The 24,281-nt window shown below is 38.7% G+C and overlaps 1 protein-coding gene across 1 annotated transcript in view; it reads right to left on the bottom strand.

Moving 5' to 3' along the window:
• LOC122808512 (CXADR like membrane protein) overlaps positions 1-24,281 on the bottom strand; it is a 490,245-nt gene that overhangs the window by 154,448 nt on the left and 311,516 nt on the right. The window contains exon 5 of the mRNA XM_044079467.1: positions 15,433-15,555. Within this exon, the coding sequence (XP_043935402.1) occupies positions 15,433-15,555 (123 nt within the window). The remainder of the gene's footprint in view (positions 1-15,432; positions 15,556-24,281) is intronic.

Raw genomic sequence — 24,281 nt, 5'->3', positions numbered from 1 at the left:
CTGGATAGGGTATCAGCCAGACAAAGAAGTTTGCCTTTTGCATAGACCATTTTGAAGTTGTACCTTTGCAATTTGAGCATTATTCTTTGTAGTCTTGCTGCAGCGGAATGCATAGTCTTCTTTAGAATGGTAACTAGAGGTTGGTGATCAGTTTCAGTTCAAACTTGATTTGCAAATTTAGCTCAACTATAGATATAATTGTGAAACTTTGAATATGCAAATACTACTGCCAAAAGTTCTGTCTCAATTTGAGCATTCTGCATCTCAGTTTGGGTAAGTGTTCTAGATGCATAGGCTACAGATCTGCCTTCCTGAAGAATAACTGCACCAAGACCAAATTTTGAAGCATCACAGGAAAGAGGGACTGGTTTATTAACATCACAGTACTTTAATGTAGGTGGGGTGGCAATTTTCTGCTTAAGGTCTTCAAATGCCTTCTGGCACGGTTCTAACCAAGACCATGTACATTTTTTGCACAATAGCTCTCTTAAAGGTGCTGTCAACTCACTAAAGTCTGGTATAAACTTGCCTAGCTAGTTGACCATGCCTAGAAAATGTTGTAGAGCTTGAATATTATCTAGCGTGGACATCTCAAGAATGGCTGCTTGCTTAGACAGGTCTGGTCTTAAGCCAATGCTGGTAAATAAATGACCTACATACATAACTCTGGTAGTCTGAATTTGTATTTTAGAGGATTGAGCTTTAAGTTCACTTCACGTGCTCTGTCCAGAACACTTTAAAGGTTTCTGTCATGCTTTGCTTCACCATTGCATCCGACTAATAAATCATCTACTATTATGGCACAAGGATAACCTGAAAAAATTTGTTCCATTGCACGCTGGAAGACTTTACTTTCAGAATGTATTCCAAATGGTATCGTTAGAAATCTATATCTGCCAAAAGGGGGTACCAAAAGTGGTCAATAATGAGGATTTGTGATCAAGCATCACTTGCCAAAATGAACTTTTTGCATCTAATACAGAAAAAACAGTGGCATTCACTATGAGGGTTGTGACCTCTTCGACCGTACACATTGGTTGATGTGATCTCTTTAATGGTTTGTTCAAATCTCTTGGGTCAATACATATTCAGATTTTTTTCAAAGCCTTTCTTGTGAGCTGCTACCACTGATGACACTCATTCAGTTGGTTCTGTAACTGGACAAATCATACCTTGCTGCACCATTTTATCCAACTGAGCTTTGACTTTATATTGTATAGCTATTGGAACTTTTCTTGATGGTAGACTACTGGACTGACCTCTGGATCTAACTTAATGGAATACACAACTGGAAATTTGCCCAGTTGTCATCAAAAACATCAACATATTCTGAGAAAATGGCTTCAGAAAAATTGGAACTAGGATATGTGCTTATATGATGAACTTCTTTGGTAAAAGAAAGCAGATTAATTCTCAAACTGTTTCTGAGACCCAGTAATGACTGCACAGGTCTTCTCACTACATAGAATAAGAAGTTGTAACAGTTCCTGGCTGAATAACATGAAAGTACTAGTGAGCCTTTGGTTTGAATTTCTTCACCTCCATAAGCAACAAGTTTCACACTACTAGCCACAATGAGCTGCTCATTAGTTCTCACCTTAGCAAATGTGTCTGCTTATATAACATTACACTTTGAACCAGTGTCTACTTTGAGCTCAGTGGATTTACCACTGATCCGGACAGTACAAATCACTTTGTTCCTTGCCAATAAATTTACTACGTAGACCATTTCACCAATTACTGACACACCATCTACATAGAAATTAGACTGCTGCAATTCTACTTGATCAGTTTGCTTTTTTGTGCAACCTCTCTTTGTAACTGTGTGAGGTTTACTTTTTTTGCAAAACCTTTGAAAATGGTTCAATTTTTTATACTTGTGGCATTGCTGACCAAATGCTAAGCATTTTTCTCTTTTTATACTCGTGACTTGCACCACAATTGTGACAGTTAACAATAAAGCTAGATTTGAGTTTTGTTGACTCATACTTGTACTGCACTGAGCATTTTACTTTCTCAGAACTTGCTGGAAAAATATGTGGTTTCCCTGACGAACCAGCAGGGGCTGTGGCTGCCATATGCTTAGGCTTGCTTTGGTTTGCCAAGTGTTGCATGCTGTCTACATTTGCTCTGGAGCCTGCTACAATCATGTTTTTGTCATTTGCAAGCATACTTGTGTGTCTTTCTGTAACTTCATGGATTTGACATATCTCAGTGGCTTTACTCAATGTTAAATCACTGTCACGAAGCAAAATCTTTCTCACAGCAGCACTATTAACACCACACACAAGCCTGTCCTTTATCAACTTATCTTTTAAGTCATCTAACTAACACATTTTAGCTTTGTTTCTCAGGTCAGTAATATAAGCTGCAAAAGTTTCCCCCTGGTTTCTGATCTCTTGTGTAAAACAAATGCCTTTCTAATGTAATATTTGTCTGGGGGGGTACACATTTCCCTGAATTTATGCTTCAAACATTTGGGGTCTTCCTTTGATTCAGCCTGTACAATAATATGACAATTTTCACCTTCTCCCTATATTCTGCTGGTGCATACACAAATGAACGCTCTCTTTCAATGGCTTCTGATCCATCTGGGTTTAGCAAAATAATGCCCTGGTGCGTGCATCTTTGTTAGAATAAGCAGCTTGTATAAAAATATTGTACTCTTGCTAAAATATTTTCCAATTCTCTGCAATATTCTGATCAAATACAAGTGGTGAGGGCTTTCAAAATCCGTCTGCCATATTAACACATACCAGTGAAGGATTTTTTACAAATATGCACAAATACACACATATACAAATATGCCAGAAATTTATTCCAGTACTTGTAACTTTGCCCAATGGCACAATGAGCCTCTGAATGACTGAATTTTGTAAAATAAGTTTCTCGGGCACTTTAACACTCTCGAAATTGTTGTACACCAGAAGTCATTTATCATCATTTTAAGAAACATTTCAAATAACTGAACTGTGCAAATGAATTGGGCAAAAGAAGCTCATAGTAAGAAACATTTCAAAGTAACTGCACTTTGCAAATAGACAGTACACGACACACTGGAATTTCCCCAAAATGGCGGCACTTATAGATAATTCTTTACAGTGCAAGAAACACTCTGTAATGGTGGCACTTTGTGAATAGACACACCCAGCACAAGAAACTTTTCTATATGGCTGTATTTGACTGCACTCTACAAAATAGTTGCACTGTGTACACAATTAAGCTCTTCAGAATACATGCACAGTAATAAGCATACACTGTAAGCACTTTTACACACTTTGAGATACTTTGACTGACTCTAGTTATGCCCTTGATAAAATGCAAAGTCATAGTTATGCCAACACACAGTGCTTCACCAAAAACATGCAGTCGCCTTGCTTTATTTTTGCTTAATGTGCCCTTTTTTAAACATGCTTGTTTTGCTTTAAACATGCTTGTTTTGCTTTAAACATATCCATTTTATCAAATATCTTAATCTTAAATATTTTGCTTAATTAATAATCCTTTTATGCCTCTTGCTTGTTTACTAATGCAGTTTGTGCCCTTGTAATGCTCTTTTTTATCTCTTTTATAAAGTAAACTGTTCATGCAAGGTTTTCATTACCTTTGGTTCTTTTCTGGCTCTTTTTCATGCTTGTTTTTCTTAGTTTACTGTCACTGTTATCTCTGCACCTCGTGGCTCCAAATATCAATCTCTAGAATCCCGGTTCTGATACCATGTCACTCATTTTGTCTCGATATAATAGACAAGTCTTCATGGGTTCTGTTCAAACAGCTTTCTTATGTACAAACCCATTATGGGTATAGCTATTAACTTTAATGTAGGTAACATAAACAAACTAACTCCATTCATTCTCACATGCTTACGCTCTGGCTGTACTTTCAAAATGGCACTAGACAAAACATGTGCCCGATATTTATATGTGCATGTTCATTACTTGCTATGCTTCTTAAAGACACATTTACACTGTGCCCTACTCACCTATGCAGCTATTTATATATAAACATAATTTGATGGTAAAGGATTCTTTTTCTTTTTCCAAAAACATTTTTATTAAATTTTGTTAATAAACATGGACATAAAGTATTAACAATAAACAATATAAAACATAATAACTATTTACACTACATACAAACATCCATGATAAACATTTGTTTTATCCAAGAAAGGTAATCAACATTTATCTAACAATCTCTCCAATTTTTGGCAAGCTAGTCTTTTGTGTGTTACATTTGATGATCTCTGATAAATAGTTTGCATTTCTCTTTTACATACAGATTTTGCTATTGAAATAAACTCAGTAAACATAAGATCTTGCTTATTTTTCCAGTTCAATGTAATTATTTTTGAGGAATAGCTAGAATTAACCAAAGAACAGGTAACTGATGCCTAGGAACTACACTTGGGGTAGGGGTATTGAATAATATCAGAGATAGTCATTTGACAGTTATCAGACCACAGGGCTTTTGTGAAATGTCTAAAATCACTCTAGTATTGTGTGAGAGTTCTACATTCAATGAACATATGAACCCAGTTGGCTTCAAAAATATCACCCCACCTCCAGCATTTGATTTCATTACTCTTGGTGATGGTAAAGGATTCTTCATAAGCATAAGGGTCTTGAGGTGATGTTGAATTCAGCCAGTTCATCACCAAGTGTTAGTAGATCACCTTTAACATGATCTCTGAATTCAGAGTTACTGGAGAATGCTTTCAATTTCAGTCTTATGGTGAATGTAACGTATTTATGATGCAATTTAACTAGGGAGGAAATTACAACTGGTGAAGAACACAGCTATGATGCAATTTAACTAGGGAGGAAATTACAACTGGTGAAGAACACAGCTGTCTCAAACTGGTGAGAAACAAATCAAAGATTTTCTTCTTCCTAGTTGGGGTATGGACTAACTGGTCCAGTGAGTTTGTACTTGTGAAGTCCAGAAATCTCTGTGCAGACATGTTTAGTGGATATGTAAGTCTCCCAATTAATGAAGTGGTAGTTGAAGTCACTTAGGGGAATGGTGTTTGGTTGAATGCTTAGGGACTCCATAGTCATGTAGGACATATGGACCAAGGGAACAAAGAGGGATCATATAGCTAGATATGATGTGATGAGAGGTTTTGTTAACAGTAAGTATGACATAGGAGTTTTAGGTAGTTAAACTAATGAGTGTGGAGGTAAAATTTTGTTTTATGAATATTGAGTCACTGCCACCTTTAGTGCCTTCACCTAGTGCAGTGGGCTGGAACGCATGGCAGGCATTGACATTTAGTGCAATGGGCCGGAACACCTGGCAGGCACTGAAACTTTGCATTGACAGGGTGCTCTCAATGGTCTTGAACAAGCTCTCCATGACAATGCATATATAGATGTATTCCAGGGTAAGGAATACCCTGTAGGGAGGGGATTTTTTTTATTAAGGCTCATAGAAATGAGAAGTGATACTTTCATATTATCCAAATTCAGTTTTTTTCAGAAGGCATTCATTGCAGAATAAAGGAATAATGGGAGTGGACAAGGTTTTTGCCAATATACAAATGTCTTGTGGGTAGGTAGAAGCAATCCCTGGCAAAGTAGTTGAGACTATCTACCCTCTCCTCCCAGGTTGATATTTACTGGATACTCTGAGTGACACCAGAAATAAAGTCAGTTACTGAAATTAGTAATCTTTTGTTTGTACTGTGGTTTCACTCTTGTTGAAGATAAAATGTTGCTAAAGGCTAGGTTTTATACCTGCCTTGGACACATATTCCAAGAACAAAATCAAGTCTGTCTTCATATAGTTCAGGAAGGTATGCCTGTATGCCTCAAATCATTTACTCCTACATGTTATATGACTGTGTCATGTGTACTTGTTGTACAAGGACTTGATTTGCCACAACATGCATGCACTCAAGTCCTTGTGGAGTGGCGAATCATGCCTCCTGATAGACAACTGACCATAACTCTCTCTCTCTCTCTCTCTCCTTGCAGAGCCTGGTGAATGGTGGATCAATGAGTCTCATTATGGAGTCACCTATGACTAGAATGTTGGATTGTGTGTCGGTTTGCCATATGGGCTTTTGAGTTAGAACCTGTGAGCATACCTCTCAAGTGTACAGGTTTTCGCAGAATGTCCAGATTTTTGGCTCATATTTTTAGTCTGTTCCTCATAAAATTTGTGGTTTCCTTGCAAATTGTTGGGATGATCTGAGGACTGAAGTCACTAAATAATGACATAGATTTGACTTTCAGACTTCAAACCCTTTAGAAAATGTATGTTAAAACAAACCCTATTACTCCAGCAACTTTCTAAGTTTATAAGGGCAATATTTAAAATATGTCCCTATGTTTGGGCCTTTGTCCCCCCATTTTGTCGGGCTTTGTCCAGATTTCTTGCACTAAGAGGTTGAGAGGTATGCCTGTGAGTTACAGATGTACATTTTCTAGTGGATGCTGTATGAGTTGAGTGTTTGTGAGATTGCTAAGGGTACTTGTTTTTTAGGTTACATTTAGGAGTTCTTTGTGGTTTAGGTATGTTTCTTTTAACAGCCTGAGCATATGTAGGTCTATGTGTTTGGTTTAAAGTGTGTGTGATCATATTGTATAGTGTGGTGCTGTGTGTGTTACTGATAACTGGTTTGCTATTTATAGTGGCTGCATGCGAGTGCTCTGCCTCCAACAGCATTGTAAAATTACATCTCTCATACACTATGTCAATTTGTTTAAGTATTAGCTAGTTGTCAGTAAATACGAAGCAATTTCTATATTGTCTCTGGATGCCCGTTTCAACCAAGATGGCTACAAAAACAATTAGAAAGTGCAGATCTATTTTTTTCAGAAATTTATTAATCTGTCATCAGTCATTTCATTTGCTCATATGTGTTAACAGGTATGGAATTCTGCTGAAACACTTAGTAAGCTACAAGTATTAACACAGTTATTATCTATGGGAAAATATATATTACATCACTAAGACACATATAATTTGTTTTATTTAAATATAGTGTATGTGCAATTAAAAACTGATGCCCAAACATCAAATGCAAAAATATTTGTCAATATAAACATAAATACAGTCAAAAGAATATGTTAATTAAAAACAGACTTATTCTACATTCCAGATGTCTGGTTCCTTAAAACAGAAATAATAGTATATAACTACAGATTTTGTAATTATGCCAGTAATAAAAAACGTGTATACATTATTTATGTATCACTGGCCAGGGTTAGTTGAAGCCAACAGTAAAACAATGCAGTTTTGTGTCGCATGGCTAACATCTGATACTGAAATTGCATATGTCTGTCTGTGTTTGTGCTTGTATCACATGACAGTCAATGTTTTCCTGGTAAGACAAAGTGCTCTGTATTAATTCTTCATAACTAGTATCAAGCTGTAACAATACCTGGTATTATGCATCTCGTGTGCCAAATGTCTGTGATCCAGATTAAATATCACTAATGATTCATGTAGTAAAAACATAAAATGCAAAACAAGTTAGTAATCTGTTTTAACGCAAAAGTGTCTACATTGACAAGTATATTTTATGTTGGATATCTACTGTCACTAAAAGGTCAGCTAAATTGCATATATGAACATTTCTTAAAGCTGCCAATAAAATGTACCTATTAGATTGTGTTTTATTATCAAAGGAAGGTACATTATAATAAAAATAAAAGTTACTATCAAATACTGACATCCCCCTAAAATCAAATTTTTAATGCTGTTGTGTAAAATATGTTGCCTTTCCATGCATATAAATTACATTGTGCAGTATGTGTTAAAAACAAAAAAATAAGTAAATACTGCAGACAATTCAGATGTAAAAAAACAAATTAAGAGTTCAACAGCATTGCATTATAGGTATGTTTACATTTCCTGGTTGACAAGCTTTGGTAAAACAATACATGACTATATTTGAGCATGTTTTTCTCTATGCAGAGTGCGTCATCATTTTTAATATTTTCTGTTCTTACTAATGAGCTTTGTTAATAAAGTAAAAAGAATGAAAAAATAGTGCAAAAAAAACAGGCTACTCAGAAAAGAGTATTATGGACTAAAAAGATTTACAATGTCTGATGAAGTCACTACTGAAAGTCTGAATGAACTCACATAACTGAACCAGTGCCATGACATTATAACACATATCCACGAAACCCCTGCTTAACAATATTTCTTAGCATAACTGCACATAATAAGCAGCTTGAGGTAAACTTAAGACACATTATATTATTTGTGCCATTTTCTGACAAAAGATGTAATCTAGCATTTAAGGTGGTGGCCATGTTTACTTCTGAAATGTGCAAAATTCTAAATTTGATCCGCTCAGGTGCAGAATCATGGCAGCTGCTGACAGAAGAAAAATCCATTCTGACATTCTTTTGGTTGTTTCTAGAAGTACCAGATAAAACGGGACTGGTCAGCGTAAAAAAAAAAAAAAAAAAAAAAAAGATAACTATTTTTATCATGTTTTGCAGCATTAAAGATTCCTGTCAGCATTTTTGTTTAAAAATTGAGTCTGCAGCTCCAAAAGAGGAAATTATATTTGCCGCCTGAGAAATGCACCCCTCCTCCCTCCCCCTGCCTAATTATGATGTTATTGATGTTTGAGAGGTTCTTTTGGTCCATTGGCCTTCATTTCCCAGTAGACTGGTAATGCCAGTGTCTGTTCTACTATATATTATAAGATGCTGCATATGTTTAAAACTCTGTAATTTTCTCAGCAAAAATACTAATAAACAAAAATTTCTGTTTGTACATACAAGGTCATTATTGCCTATATTTGCTAAGGAGAATCCATTGTGTCCCAGTATGCAAAAAAAAAAAAAAATTGCCTAACATCTGCTATGACTTTGTAAATGGAAACACTGTTGCAGATGTATTCTAAATAGTCTAGTTTACAAGTAACTGCAGTGACAGAGACCTGGTTCAAAGCTCCAGAGAGCACCCCTGCATTACCAGGCTATAATTCATACCACACCTTTCAGCCACCTAACCCGAAATGAAACACTAAAGGTGGAGGCATGTCCATATTCATTAAGGATAGTTGCACAGCATAATGCATCTGAGATTATCCAAGTGCAACTAACTCTGGGCAAGACCGCAATCCAAATTGTAGCTTGCTACAGACCCCCCCACCATGCCCCAGGATTCCCACTCCTCATTTCTTGATACACTGGAAAGTATTAGGGTACAACCTAACACCCTAATAATGGGCGATTTCAACTACCCCACCATTAACTGAGAAATCTACTCATGTACCAACTATTTTGCTCAACGTTTTCTGGAATTCATAAATTCCAATGCCTTGGATCAACTTATTCACACCCCCAGCAGGGGCAGCAATATCCTAGACCTGGTCATTACCAACACGGGCAACTGATGTTCCACAACAGAGGTCAATTCCTCGTTGGTCAGATGCGACCACAAGCTAATCATCCTAGACATCCACATCCCGCCCCACCCCCAATTAGGGAAACCACCGTAAAAAACTTCTCCAAAGCCAACTTCACACTTCTTAAGACAGAAGTGGCAAACTTCATGACACCCATGCAGATGGACAATAGAGGTACGACTGCTGAATCCTACACAAATGCACTTTATAAGCACTTACATGAGTGCATGGATCATGCAATCCCTAATAGAACCAAGATGCTATCCTCCAAAAAAAGGAAGCCAATCTGGTGGTCCTCTGCCATAAACAAACTCTACAACAGAAGAAAGAAACTGTTGCAAAAACAAATAAAATTCCATGACTGGAGGAACTCCCTGGTCAACCTCAGTAAGAAGCTGAGATCCCTCATAAAATCCTCCAAAGCTAGTTACGAAAACAAAATTGCCACTGACTCTAAAGGCAACCACAAAGCATTCTATAGCTATGTCAAGAATCTCAATGGCAACACTCAGATCTGCTCTGAGTTACAGCACAATGGCACTAAATATACAGAACCAACGGATATTGCCAAAATCCTGGCAGATAGGTTCAGTGCTAACTTTACCCCCCTCTCATCCCCTAAAGAGCCCATCTCTATACCGGAAGAATGCAAAGTTCCTGTAATCATGGCTGCACAGGTAAAAAAACACACACTCCAAAGCCAAGAACACAGCATCAATGGGACCTGACAATATCTCAGGCTGTGTTTTACACGAACTACAGAATGAACAGGCACCCTACCTAAGTACCATGTTCAATCATAGCCTCACCTCAGGCTTTGTGCCCACTGAATGGCGCACCGCAATGGTTATCCCACTCCACAAAGGGGGAGCCACAACGGACCCTGGGAACTACCACCCCATTAGCCTGACGAGCCTGGTCTGCAAGGCCATGGAACGCATCATCATGGAACTCATAAACAAAGATATTGGTAATCTCCAAACTCTGGACCCTACCCAGTTCGGATTTGTAAAAGGCAGATCATGTCTTCTAAACTTGATTGACTTCTTTGAAGCAGTCACCAAAGCCATAGATGAGGGTAAGGTGGCTCACACATCTTATCTAGATTTTGCCAAGGCTTTTGACACCATCCCCCACTCTGGAATTATAGATAAGCTCACTAAACTAGGTATAAATCCCTATGTCACAAGATGGGTTGCCAACTGGCTCATGGACAGAACCCACACTGTGAAAGTAGCACACTCCAAATCCGACTTCAGACCATTGACAAGTGGAGTACCGCAGGGTTCAGTCCTGGGTCCTCTCCTGTTTGGTATCTACTTCTTTGAAGTACAGGCTAACACAGAAGGTCTTTGGCTAACAAAGTTTGCAGATGACCATAAACTAGGAGCCATAATCAAAACTCCTAATGATGTGGACATACTACAAAAGGGCCTCACTGAGACAGATACCTGGTGTCAAAGCCATGGCCTGAAACTCAATGCCAAAAAGTGTATTGTCATCCCCTTTGGTAAAAACTCTGTACCCGTAAACTACCACATAGCTAGTAGTCTACTTAATGCCGAAAATGTGATAAGAGACCTTGGGACACAGGTTGACAGTAGTCTCTCCTTTGATAATCCCATCGCCACAGTGGTCAGGAAATCCTTCTACGTGGCTCACCTCATCACGAAAGGTTTCTCATCCAGAAGAAAAGAGGTCATTGTTCCCCTATACTCATCACTCATTAGACCCATTATAGAGTACAATGCCCCTTTTGGTATGTACCTCACAAGACATCTACAACAACTGGAAAGGCCACAGAAATACCTCACAAATAGGATTACTGGCCTCAAACAAATGCCCTACGCAGACCGTCTCAAAAAACTCCAACTTTACTCCGTCGCATATCGCCTACTCAGAGGCGATCTCTGCCTAACATACAAAGCTATGTCAAACCCAGAGCTGTTGGACATGCTCCACTTAAAGAAATCCCAATCCCTCTGAGCTACACACTCTAGGGACCTAAACCTTGTCACCACAATAAACAGAACATGCTGGAGGGATAGATTCCTGTCCCAGAGACTTCCCATACTCTGGAACAAAATACCTATCTATGTCAAACAGAGCTCCTCATTAGCACTCTTCAAGAAAAATCTTGATGATTGGAAATTCACCCCAGGGATCACTTCTGTGGCTCTGCTTGACAGGGTCACAGGAAAATAATTTTCTTGGGTGGCGAAAGCCAGGGTACATTTTTGGCTAGGCTTATATAGGCCCTAGGGCCAATAGCCTAGTACCTACCTATGAACTACAACAGACTTATTTCTAGACTGCCTAAATCCCTGCTATCAGTATCATTTCATCATTCACAGGGGGGTTGTTTTGTCTGACTGCAGAAAAAAAAGGCCAGCATATCAATGTACTGTCAGTAAACTAGCAAATTACATGGGCAATATAATGATTAAAACGGCAACCATCAGGACAGAGACTTAACAAATGGTTATTCTTCAGCTACAAAAGTGTGTTTTTGCTAACTCTGCATTCCACAGGAGGTCATAAACTGATCTGGACATAGCTTTGTTTGTTGTTTGCTAGATTACATCCCGTGTACTGTTGAACACATCAGCCTTTCAATCCAGAACATTTCAATGCCAAGTGTGAAAATAAATGTTCTAAAACTCAGCCCTGTAAAAAGCTTACCTTTTACACATAATCTATACATTTTACAAGTCTTATGACTGCAAAGCACAACTGTGTAGCAAATGGCCCTCCTGAACCTTTGTGTGTTCACATTAAAATGTATTTGGTTATGTCATGTCACTTCTGTTGTATTGCAATATCACATCCATCACACACACACAACAAGCACTAACTTATGAACCTATGAATAAGCACTGACATTAAGAAATGTCTTTTAAAAGTTAAAATACATAAAAGGAGGAATATTTGTAGTGTAAATCCCATCATTACTGAAAAAAAGTAATTCTATAACACATACTTAAGTAGTAAAAGTCGCAGGTCCTATATCACATGACAAACTAGTGCAGCTATTTTTTCAAAAATTATATCATATGCTCGCGTTTGCTTAGTCACTAGTTTTATTAACTTCAAAGTCTCAGAGGGAATTCTTTATCCACAACTGCATTCATAATATTTGTGTATGTGTCTGCTTACAATACCATAAGTTTCAATACCAAGGATTTGTAGCTAGAGAAAATAATGTGCAGTCTGATGTTCATTATGCAGCTATTCTAATTCATGTCCAAAACTTATTGCCATCTTGCAAACCTAATGATAGTGTGACTTTTGTATATAAGGTTACATGTTTGAAATCACCTATAACTAATTACTTGTGATTTGCACAGTAGAACTGAGTATATCAAAAAAGTGAATTGTGGGCCCAACCAATTTCCTAATATTTTTATTCACTATACATGTTTAGGTATCTAAGCTATAACTTCTCTTACATACAGACTCAATGTTTAGTAAATTGCAAGGCCAAATATGTCAGCACATGCTGTTTTGTACTTAACATGTACTTCTACACTGTCATATGTTTGTTACTCATTATGATAAAACTTATAATCCTAAACTAAGGTAAACCATAAAAACATTTGACACAGAAATTAAATCTTAATATTTTTTTAGAAAAAAATTATAAGTACCCGATTAAAATTAAGTGCCAGCTTTATAATAATTAGAAGCTCTTAGATAACATAAGCCCAACCTGTTACAGTTTGTAATAAAAAAAGCAAAGATTCAGAATGCTGGCTAACCAGGGAATTCATTAAACAGACTAAAAACACCCTGCACTTATGATATGGTATTTTATAATTCAAAGGCATGTTAGCCGCGACAAGGGAAGACCTCATTACTGGCTAATTTGCGCATTACTGAATCGTGGTTATTACTGCAACGTACAGACCATCACTATTCTGCTTATTGCAGTAGTGCACTGTTACTCATGTAGGCATCATCATTCCACCCACAGTCACTATCTCACACACAGGTACACAAAACACATGCAAACAAACACACCACACTCTTCATACCCATCCTTGACCTCTCTGCCTTCCTTGGTTCAACCCCTCTCCCAATCCCCATAATAGTTTGTGTGCTATTATGGCATATTTGCAGGCTCCCCGGTGTCTACTGATTCCACCACCCACCTCTTGATTCCTGTACTCCTGTGCCATTATGGCACTTAAAGGTAGAAATTGCAGGTATCTGGCATTTTCCCTTCACCACCGATCCCTGTAAAATAAAATCTGTGGAATCTGCAAGGGTCAGACTGCATTTTTTAATGTGGAGGGTAATACATGCTCTGTTATAAAATTCTAACCAGTGAGTATTTCATCTAAATGAGGCCTTTTTGAGCACCAGGGTTCACTGATTATGTGTTTCTGCCCTTTGGTGTTATAAAACTATTTTACTTTTATCTTCAAGGTTGATATTGTTGATGATTTATGGTTTCAGTCATATTGGTGACCCACCAATGGGTCTGAGTCAATGTTATATGTGGCTTTTACTGTATGATTCTCTGTTTAGCCAGAGAGTCAAGCAGAAAGATTATACACATGTCTGTAGTGCTTGCAGGGCTCAGGCAGGACCTAATGGTCTTTTGGGTAAAAAATTGATACTAACATTTCATTTATTTTTCTCCCATTCTGTCAATCTGACATCTCCTCCAGTTTCCCACATCCTTCCCAAGGTTTAATGGTACTCCAATCACCTCCAGTTCAAAGCCCACATTTTTAAACTGGTGCCAATGAGGATCCTAAGGGCATCCTTGGGGTCTGTGCTGTTTGTCTTCTACCTGGGCTTTTTTAATGGCCTATCCTAGTCCCACCTGTGGTCCAATGGTTACATTTGTGGAGCAGGTGAGCAATGGAGATGTGCAACATATTGCCCTGCCTCAGTGACAGTTCAGTTAAGTCCCCATCCTCTTCCCTCCTTTGGACAGTCTCTCCTAACAGTGACATCCCCAGCTTTCACCAGAACTGCCCATCCTACCAAGTATGGTAACACCCATCCCTCACTGCTGCTTTCTCTGTCCCTGAGCCACTAATCAAACCCAGGACAGCTGGGCCATAGTCCATGCTTTATTCATCTCTGCCACACTAGCAATTAATTTTAGTGTAGCAATTACTTTATTATACAGTTCTGCTGACTACCTTAGCCATTATCTTTGTATGAAATCTGTGTAACAGAACTGCTTTGCAACACCAAAATGACTAGAAATGTTAGTCTGTGTAACTGACAAAAAAAACATAAAATAATGATGCACTAAACCATTCCCATGAAATAATGTACCTTTTACTTCATCATCCTTAAAAGGGGACAAGCCAGTTAAGTGAAAGTGACACTACTGAATCACAACACAGTGGGCTGATACAGATAAATCACAATGTGTTGCTGGAATGTAAATAAATGCCAGTGAGCATAATGCTGTGATCTGTAAGTGTCAACATCTGCACATTACTCCTCATCATGAGATAAAATAATGTCTTCAACTATTTTCTTTTACAGGAAGCCATCCCAGCTGAGCACACACCCATTGTGGGAGCTGTGTCCTCTGCACCTCACCTAGTATTCTGAGGTTTGCTGAATGACCTAAGAGAAGACTGCAACACTTTGGTCATGTTAATCATGTTACTGAACTAGTCTCTCAGGTCCTGTAACAGTGTCTAGTAAGGATAATAAAATTGGAGGTATGGGGGACACAGGAGTATTTTGTGAGTGCAGGTGAAAAAAATGGAGAAAGCAACATGTTCTTACAGCAATTTGCTCTTATTTTATAATCACTCTTCCAGATTTCTGTTTTGCAGCATAACATGATTACAGTGATGCAGTGGCATTTACTTAATTCATAGTAATAATGTCATCTGACCTTCTTCAAAGGATAACTACTAATGTATGCAACACCATTTCAAAAACAGAAATGTACCTTTCTACATATTCTAATAAAATTATACAATTTATTTTCAGTAAATTGTAAAAGGATTTTAATTCCATTGCTGCTCCCCGACTATCACTCATACATTCTTTCATTTCATTATATTATGTGCACTTACATTGCAACGTTACATGAATAAGGCAGTTTTCCTCCCCAGCATCATTGGATGCTGTGCACTGGTACTGACCCGTGCTTTCATGGCTCACATTCTTCAATCGTATCACATCTGGTCTAGAGAAATCTGCAGTGGAAATAAAATAAAAAGTGAAAGCTATGTTTGAAAAACTAGAAGACTGGAAATATGAACATCACTTTGAAAAAAAACAAATGACTACAGGATTTTTTTCTAGACAAAGTGTACTATAGTCATAAGGATTACCAACTAAGCAATGTGATCTTCATTAGAACAGGTAAAGGCCTGCTTACTTCTTATTGTGAATACTGCATTATTTTCAAGGAATATTCTCTCCTAGCATATGAAAACAGCATGGATTAAATTAAAATGCTTGTAACTTTCCATTGCCACATTGTTTCAGAAGGAAGCTTTGGATGTTTTGTGAAGTTTCACAATATCTTTTTATTGTTGTTGTTTCTTTCGGCTTATCCTAGTTAGGGGTCACCACAGCGGAACTCCGGTCCGTTAATGTTTGGTAGTGGATTTTTACGTGCCGAGTTACCATCCCTGATGCACAACCTTCAATGAAGGCACGCCCATTCACGCATGCCTCCACACAGAAGACACTCTAGCTGAGAATCGAACGCGACAACGTCTTGCTGTGAGGCGACAACGCTACCGCAGATTTTTCACAGTATCTTTTTATTACCAGTCCTATTCATGACATTAAACATATATCAATATAAATTGGTGATTGGTTGTTTAAAAGTGCATACAAGTAATACTCAAATACTTTTACATTGGCATTATGCAACAAACAGCATACTTTCCAGTTACTGCAGAAATAACACCATGTAACAAAATTGTAAGATCTTGCTCTTTACAGTTTTTATATGCCAAATTAAACATCCACACACAATGCAAACATGCATTCATGTCTGGTGACAGTGATGGAGACGGATATCAGATGAAGAAAGATAACTATACAGTATTCTAAGAAAGAATAATATTACTCTTGCATTTAAACTTTGTGAGGCAGTACATTAGTTTTGTGCAAAGGTCATCAAATACTACCCAAATTTTCCAACAGTTAAATCTTTATCTATATGCAAAGACCTTCCTAAATGAATAATTGGCTTGGCATCTCCTCAACAATCAGAATTCATCTTATTCCGTAAAATACTGCATTAGTAAGATCTGGATGTGTATACTGATAAACCATGAAGTAACACGCTTTCTTTAAAATGTATATATCCTAATAACTCTTCAGTTCACCCCATGCCACTAGCAAGCCCTTCCCTGTAAATCAGGAAATAATAATGCAAGGTCAGATGTGAAAGTATTACAAAAAATATATAAAAATATTTACTTACCCAGCATAACGAAAACGCAAACAGCTGCAGCTGACAGAACAGCAAATCTTTCCCAGGGAATGGAAGGAAGATGCTCTTAATCTATCAAAGACCATCCTCTTGAATATCAACAGATGTAGTTAGAAGGTGTGGCCAGCCTTACAGATAGGCAAACTAGATGTCCATTTAGGGTGTCATTATGTGAGGGGTGCCTTTTTGCAATGTATTTTAATTATTTTTTTAAAGTAAAGAAACACAGTGGCAACAGAAGCATTGTTTTCATTTTAAAAATAAATAAATAAACCAAACAAACAAACAACCCAATAAATGTCTTGCAGGACCTCTGTTTGTAGGCGTGGTATCTATCTAGAAGGTGGCAATCAATTTGTGCAGATTTTCAGTTTTTTACTATCCCATGATTCACCTGATAGCAAGATACCCTAAGCCTATAAGTATTAAGTACTGTCACTGTTGAAAGCATCAGCCTATGACAGTCTGAGGTAAGCTTTATTGTTCAAATTCTTGCAGGCACCCAGATATGGGCAACCTCATAACTGTCCCTAAATTTGCCTCATATTTTAAATGTTTCTCATAAAATTTGTGGTTTTCTGGCAAATCATTGAGAATTGTTTTCATTAAACAATGATGAACATTTGAGATTCAGATTTGGTATCCTTCAGAAAATGCATTCTAATGCAAAATTTATTTTTCTAGCAACTTTTTAAGAGGAATATTTAAAATCTCAGTCTAACTCTGGGCATTTATCTCATTTTTGTCTGTCACTCATTTTTCAGCTAAGAGGTTGAGAACTATGCTGGATGGATTTACAGGGCAATTATGTGGATCTTATTTTTATTTATTTATTTATTTGAGTTGGACATCTGAGATGAATGCAGACAACAAAGCACCTATAAATTTTGGGTTACTGTTGAGGAAAATGACTGACTGTTATGGTTTACTCATTATTTGACTTTGAAGGACTAATCTTCACCTTTGAAGGACTAATATGTCAAGCAGCTTGGAATACTTTGTAGTGTTTGTGTGGAATAAAACTTAAGTACATTATATGGTCATTATTTTTTATCATAATCAGATGACATAAGTGTACATAGTTAAAGTTGCTACAACTGCTTTGTAGGGGCAGTGGATTAAAGTAACTCATTCCCTTGTCATTTGATCAGTTAAAGAGTCACTAATCTGGCATTCTAGTACCAGTCTGCATATGTGAGAAGTAAGTTGGAATACATTAGTGTGATTACTGTGTATGTTTGCATTAAACAAATGTAAAATAGATTACCATGGCTGTTGACTTATCTCTACTGTTGTTTGCTAACTGTTAACAAAAGTCACTTATCTGGTATAGCAAGACTGGTGCCATGCAATTTATTATATTTGCTGACATCAGTATAAAAGCAGTAAAGTAGTATTGCTATGCTTTATACTTGTGTGCATGTGGGGGAGCAATATACTTAAGAGCAACAAACAGACATCAGAACGGACACAATATGTGGCTACCATTGATGGTAAGGACAAGATTGTGAGAAAGCAACTGATCATTGGCATAATAGCACAGCAAGTATCACTGCCTTTTCATATCTCTTGCCTCTGGTCAAGTTCTTGGCAGTGGCTCTTTCTGAATAGAATCTGACTGCCCCCACTGCCTCTGTGTGGGTTTATCCATGTGCTTATGTTTCCTCCAACACCCCCAAAGACATGGCATAGGTGTACTGGTATGCCTCCAGTTTACCTGAAGGTAAACAAGCAGAGTGTGTGTGTGTGTGTGTGTGTGTGTGTGTGTGTGTGTGTGTGTGTGTGTGTGTGTGTGTGTGTGTGTGTGTGTGTATGTGTGTGTGTGTGTGTGTGTGTGTGTGTGTGTGTGTGTGTGTGTGTGTGTGTGTGTGTGTGTGTGTGTGTGTGTGTGTGTGAGTGTGTCTAATGACTGACCTGGCTTGTCATAGCCAGGGGTGTAAGTCTGTGAAAAAAATACTATAATTGATTTTTATCTATTGGACATACCCAATACAGGTGGGCTCATGCATAACTCTTTTAAAAAGAAGGCATAAAATGCATCACTGAATATATCACTCCTTAGATGTTCGTGGGCTTGGAGGCCCCTACACCCCATGGTATATAAGTGGATTTTGACGCAAGCTTAGTCTTAACCTCTGTTCTAAATCTCACCAAGGCTAAAACCAACCCTGCTAAGAGGTGTGCATCAGTGTTTGTTGTAGCTTGTGTGGGAGACTAGGGATAGCATCGTCATTGTTTAATTTTCTTTATAATGAAAGCTAAGAGCTGTGTACAAAGAATTGCTAACACTTGGGTGGTAGCTGAGGACAGTATGGTTATTACTTCTTTAGCTTTCCTTACATGTCTCAGAGATATGCACAGAATGTCACTATAGATTGTGTTGGGGTTGGGGATATTTTGGTGATTATTTCTTTAACTTTCAGCTACTGTCAAAGGTATGCACAGAAGGTTGCTACAGGTTGTTTAGGGGCACTACAGTGTCTAGAAGCAACAAGTGGAAATACATTACAGTGAAGATTTTTTTTCACTTCTTACAATCAAAGATCAGACTAGGGGTAAGGAGGAAGGTTGAGTATACATATCAGACAGCAACAAATTTCAGTGTTACTTTACTCCATTTATTTTACTTTTGTCCAACTAAGACATCAGAAGGTGGTTGTTTATTGGGGGTTATGTCTGAGAAGCATACCTCTCAACAGTCTAGATTTTTGCTTCATATTTTATACCTGATAATCATAAAACTTGTGGCTTTCTGGCAAATCACTGAGGACTGAAGTCACTATATAATGACATACATTTGACTTTCAGACTTCATATTCTTCAAAAAATTGATGTTAACACAAATCATGTTATTCTAACAACTTTCTATTTCTATAAGGGTGATTTTCAAAATCTGTCCCTATTTTTGGCCTTTGTCTCACCATTATTTTAGGTTTACTCTAGATTTCTTGCACTAAGAGGTTGAGAGCTATGGTAAGGAGGCATGCTGTACATGTATGACAGCAGCCACTTGAAATATATGACTGTAGCCACTTGTGCCTTCACTTTCAACCCAATCTAACACCAGAGTGACACACAGAAGGCGACCTAATTTTTGGGGAAGGTCAGGAACTAATCCAGTTATGATTTATATGTTAGCATAAGCATTTGTCTTCTCAGCTTACTGTGAACTACTATTTTTTTAGCTTTGAACTTTAAGCCTTGGACACAAGCTGTTTTTTCCTAAATAAGACTGAATTTCTTTCTTTACTTGTGATTTTTGTTCAAGCAATCATTTGATCAAAAAACTGAAAACAATGTAAAATGCACATAAGAGCATCTAGAATCCCATGGCTTTTGAGGGCCTAGCAAGACCCAGGCCCCCTGACATGATTCATTTATTTCCTCCACAGGTATTACACCAATTAGGGTGTGATGAAAGAATGCAGGGAAAAATTAAGAATAATGTGAGGAAAAGCACATAAAAGTAATGTGGATGCTGCAGGGAGCACAGGAAATAAGAAAATAGGGGTGGGTGACAATTGAGGATATGGGCAGAGGGAAGGACAATGATAGCAGGGTAGGCCTCATGCAGCATTTTGGTTAAGGCTCCATTTCATCTAAGGTCAGTCCTGTAAGAATATATTGATTATCAAACATCAAGCACCCCCTTTAATGGGTCTTTGATTGGGGTGAATCCCAAGCATTTATAACCTCGATGGAAAGAACCAAATTATTACATAAATGCAGACCTTATATACATAGCTGATTTCTGAAGGAATGACTTCCCAAAAGCAACCTGACTTTCCAAGTTATGATTGTGACAATTGTTTGGAGAAGTAAATGGACATGGCATATATGTCACTGAGACAGATATTCTTGAAGTAATCTCTTGGGCAACCAATTATTTCATGGGATGAACTCTGATCAGAGCATCATCCCATTGTTGATTGCTCTGACCAGAGGACGGAACTCACACAACACTAATTTAAGGATTTGCTTGAGCAGTCAATACTGGGCCATAAATCCTGACATCAGCAAAGGCAAGAAAGACATAAATAACTGGAATATGCACCTTGATCATTGAATAACTGAATCATGGAGATGTGTACGATATATAAAGATCATCAGCAAGTTTATAGCCTAATACTGGGTACAGCCCTGCCCAAATGTAAAACTGTTTACATTTGAAGGATCAGGTCTATCAATTGGTATGGTTTCCTAGCAGCCTCAATTGACTCTGAAGCTTCACACAGAAAGTCTAGGTGTATCGGGAGCTATGGTTTGAGGAGGAGGCAATTACTGATCCAATCATGTGGCACATCTGTTGCTTTAAGTAGAAAAGTTTTTGGTAACTTCAGGGACTTCACAGTCTGAAATGTTATCCCATCCTTCATGGCCCCAAAGGGGTGAGGATAATTAGTTTTGGTCTTTCTTCCCAGAGGTTTGCAGTGAAGTTTATACTTAGTGGGAATGGGAAGAACACATATAGGGACTTTATATCCCACAATAGAGATAATGCACCCACCACTACTTCATGTTTGTCCTGATGAATTGAGAAGAAAAGGGGAAGAGGCATGTTTTCCCAGCTGGCAGTGAGCTTATTCTCTTAAGTCTTTATCTTCGTGGAGAAGTTGAGTAGACATGCCTTCCAAATTTTTAAGATCTAGGACAGTACTTGAGAATTTACCATGTTGTTCATATGCACGAGATTTGAAAGGCTGAGATGTCCCAGACTATCACCAATGCCAGAGGTATTTACTGTGTTAACTCCACATAGTCATGTAAAAAAGTCCCCTATCATGCCCAGCAGCATGACTCATGTACCTTCTGGGGGAAAGGGTATGATCCTCTGTAGGGTGGCCATCCAAAAAACAAATGTACTGCTTAAAGTCATTGAGGTCTACAATAGAGCAGAGATTGCCTACCCCTCTAGGACTATGAAGGCTTGGTAGTAAAACCTCTCTATTTATTCCAGTACTGGGAATGCCTCTACAGTCCCTTTGACCAGTAGAGTCTGGAACACAAGTTCCACAGTAATCAACTTTTCCAGCAGTGAAACTCTTGAGCTCCAGAATGTTACTTCTACAGAACACATAGGTTCATAGGTTCATACTAGGCTATCTGCCCTAGGGCATTTATAAGCCTAGCCAGAATGTGTTTGGCTTTTGCCACCCATTTTAAATTTATTTTGCTATGCCCTTTTTGAGGTTAGTATACTGTGCCTCTGTCTAACAGTGACACAGAAGTGATACCCGGGGTAAACCTACGATCTCCCATCCACTCATCAAGATTCCTCTTGAAGAGAGTCAATGAGGGACTCTACCTAACCTGGACTGGGATTTTATTCCAGAGTGAAGGGAGCCTCTGGGTTATGAATCTGTCCCTCCAGCATGTCCTATTTATTTCAGTGCTGAGGTTCAAGTCTCTCGAGCACGTAGCTCAATGGGATTTGGATTTTCTGAGGTGCAGCATGTCCATTAATTCCAGGTTGGACATGGCTTTATACATCAGGCACAGATCGCCTCTGAGCAGGCGGTATGCCACTGAGTAGAGCTGGAGTTTCTTTAACCGGGCAGCATATGGCATCTGTTTGAGCCCTTTGATCCTCTTGGTGAGGTACTTTTGGGGTCTTTCCAGTTGCTGCAGGTGTCTGGTAAGGTACATCCCAAAAGGGCATTGTACTCAATTATGGGCCTGATGAGGGATGAGTAAAGAGGCACGATGACCTCCCTGATCTAGATGTGAATCCCTTCATGATTAGGTGGGCTATATAAAATGTTTTTCTAACCACTTTGGCCACGTGGTTGTCAAATGAGAGATTGCTATCAACTTGGGTCCCCAGGTCCCTAATTACTTCTTCTGTGCTTAATGGATTACCACCTATGTGGTAATTTGTGGGCACTTTGTTTTTGCCAAAGGGGATGACTATACACTTTTGGCATTTAGCTTGAGGCCATGGCTCTGGCACCAGTTGTCTGTTTCTATGAGGCCCTTTTGGAGGATGCTTGTGTCGGCTGGAGAGTCGATTATGGCACCCAGTTTGCAGTCATCTGCGAACTTGGTCAGCCACAGTCCTTCCGTGTTGGCCTGTACCTCCGAGAAATATATACCGAACAAGAGAGGTCCCAGGACTGAGCCTTGTGGGACACCACTTGTAACTGGTTTGGAGTCTGACATGGCTCCAGCAATTCTAACCATGTGGGTTCTGTCCTTGAGCCAGTTTGCAATCCATCTAGTGACATAGGGGTTTATATTTAAGCTGGTGAGCTTATCTATAATGCCCGAGTGGGGTATTGTATTGAATGCTTTTGTGGGGTCCAGGTAGGCTGTGTGGACCACCTTCCCCTCGTCAATGGCCTTGGTGACTGTTTCAAAGAAATCAACCAGGTTTAAGAGGCAGGATCTGCCCTTAACAAAGCCGAACTGGGTAGGATCCAGTGTCTGTAGGTCCCCAATATCTTTATTTATGAGGTCCATGATGATCCTTTCCATAGCTTTGCAGACCAAGCTAGTCAGGCTTATGGGGCAATAGTTTCCAGGATCCGTTGAGGCACCACCTTTATGGAGAGGGACCACTGTTGCTGTACGCCACTCTTTGGGCACATATCCTGTAGTAAGGCTGAGATTGAACAGTAGTTTTATGTTTGGGTTTAGCTCTTCTTGGAGTTCATGTAGGATGCAGCCCTGGACACCGTCTGGTCCCATTGATGCTGTGTTTTTTGCTTTGGAGAGGGCGGCTCTTACCTGAGCATCTGAGATGTCAGAGGGGCAGCACTCTGCTGGGATAGATATTTGCCCTTTTGGTGGGGAGGGGGGGGAGAAGTTTGCGCTGAACCTGTCAGCTAGGTTGTTGGCAATGTCTGTGGATTCAGTGTATTTTTTGTCATTTTGGACTAATTCTGAGCATATCTGGGAATTCCCACCCAGGTTCCTAACATAACTAAAGAAAGCCTTGTGATTATCCTTAGTGTCATGTGCAATTTTTCTCTCGAAGCTGGCCTTAGACAATTTTATGAGTGCCCGTAGTTTTTTGCTAATACTGATCAGTGATGTCTTCCCTTTTTGGGATTTTGCTCTATCATTTAGTAGCTTCTTCCTTCTATTGTATAGTTTGTTTATGGCTGGGGTCCACCAGACTGGACGTCTGCCTTTGGAGGATTGGGTCTTGGTTTTATTTGGGATCGCATGATCCATGCATTCCTGAAGGTGTTCATAGAATGTGTTTATAAAGGATTCTGCGGTCTGGGCCGTATTTTCCACAGGCCTGGGGGCTTTGAAAGATTCCACCTCGGTTTTGAGGAGTGTGAAATTTGCTTTAGAGAAGTTTTTCACTGTGGTTTTCTGGGCAGGGGCTGGGGTCGGGATGTGAATATCCAGTGAGATTAGTTTATGGTCTGATCTTACCAGTGAGGGATACACTTCTGGTCTGGAGCATAGAGTCCCCATGTTGGTGATGATCAGGTCCAGTATGTTTTCCCCTCTTGTGGG

This window comes from Protopterus annectens, chromosome 8.part0 (assembly GCF_019279795.1).
Source record: "Protopterus annectens isolate FY-2018-M chromosome 8.part0, PAN1.0, whole genome shotgun sequence".
Taxonomy (NCBI): domain Eukaryota; kingdom Metazoa; phylum Chordata; order Ceratodontiformes; family Protopteridae; genus Protopterus; species Protopterus annectens.
Note: the sequence above shows the minus strand (reverse complement) of the source record. Positions and strands in the feature narration are given on the sequence as shown.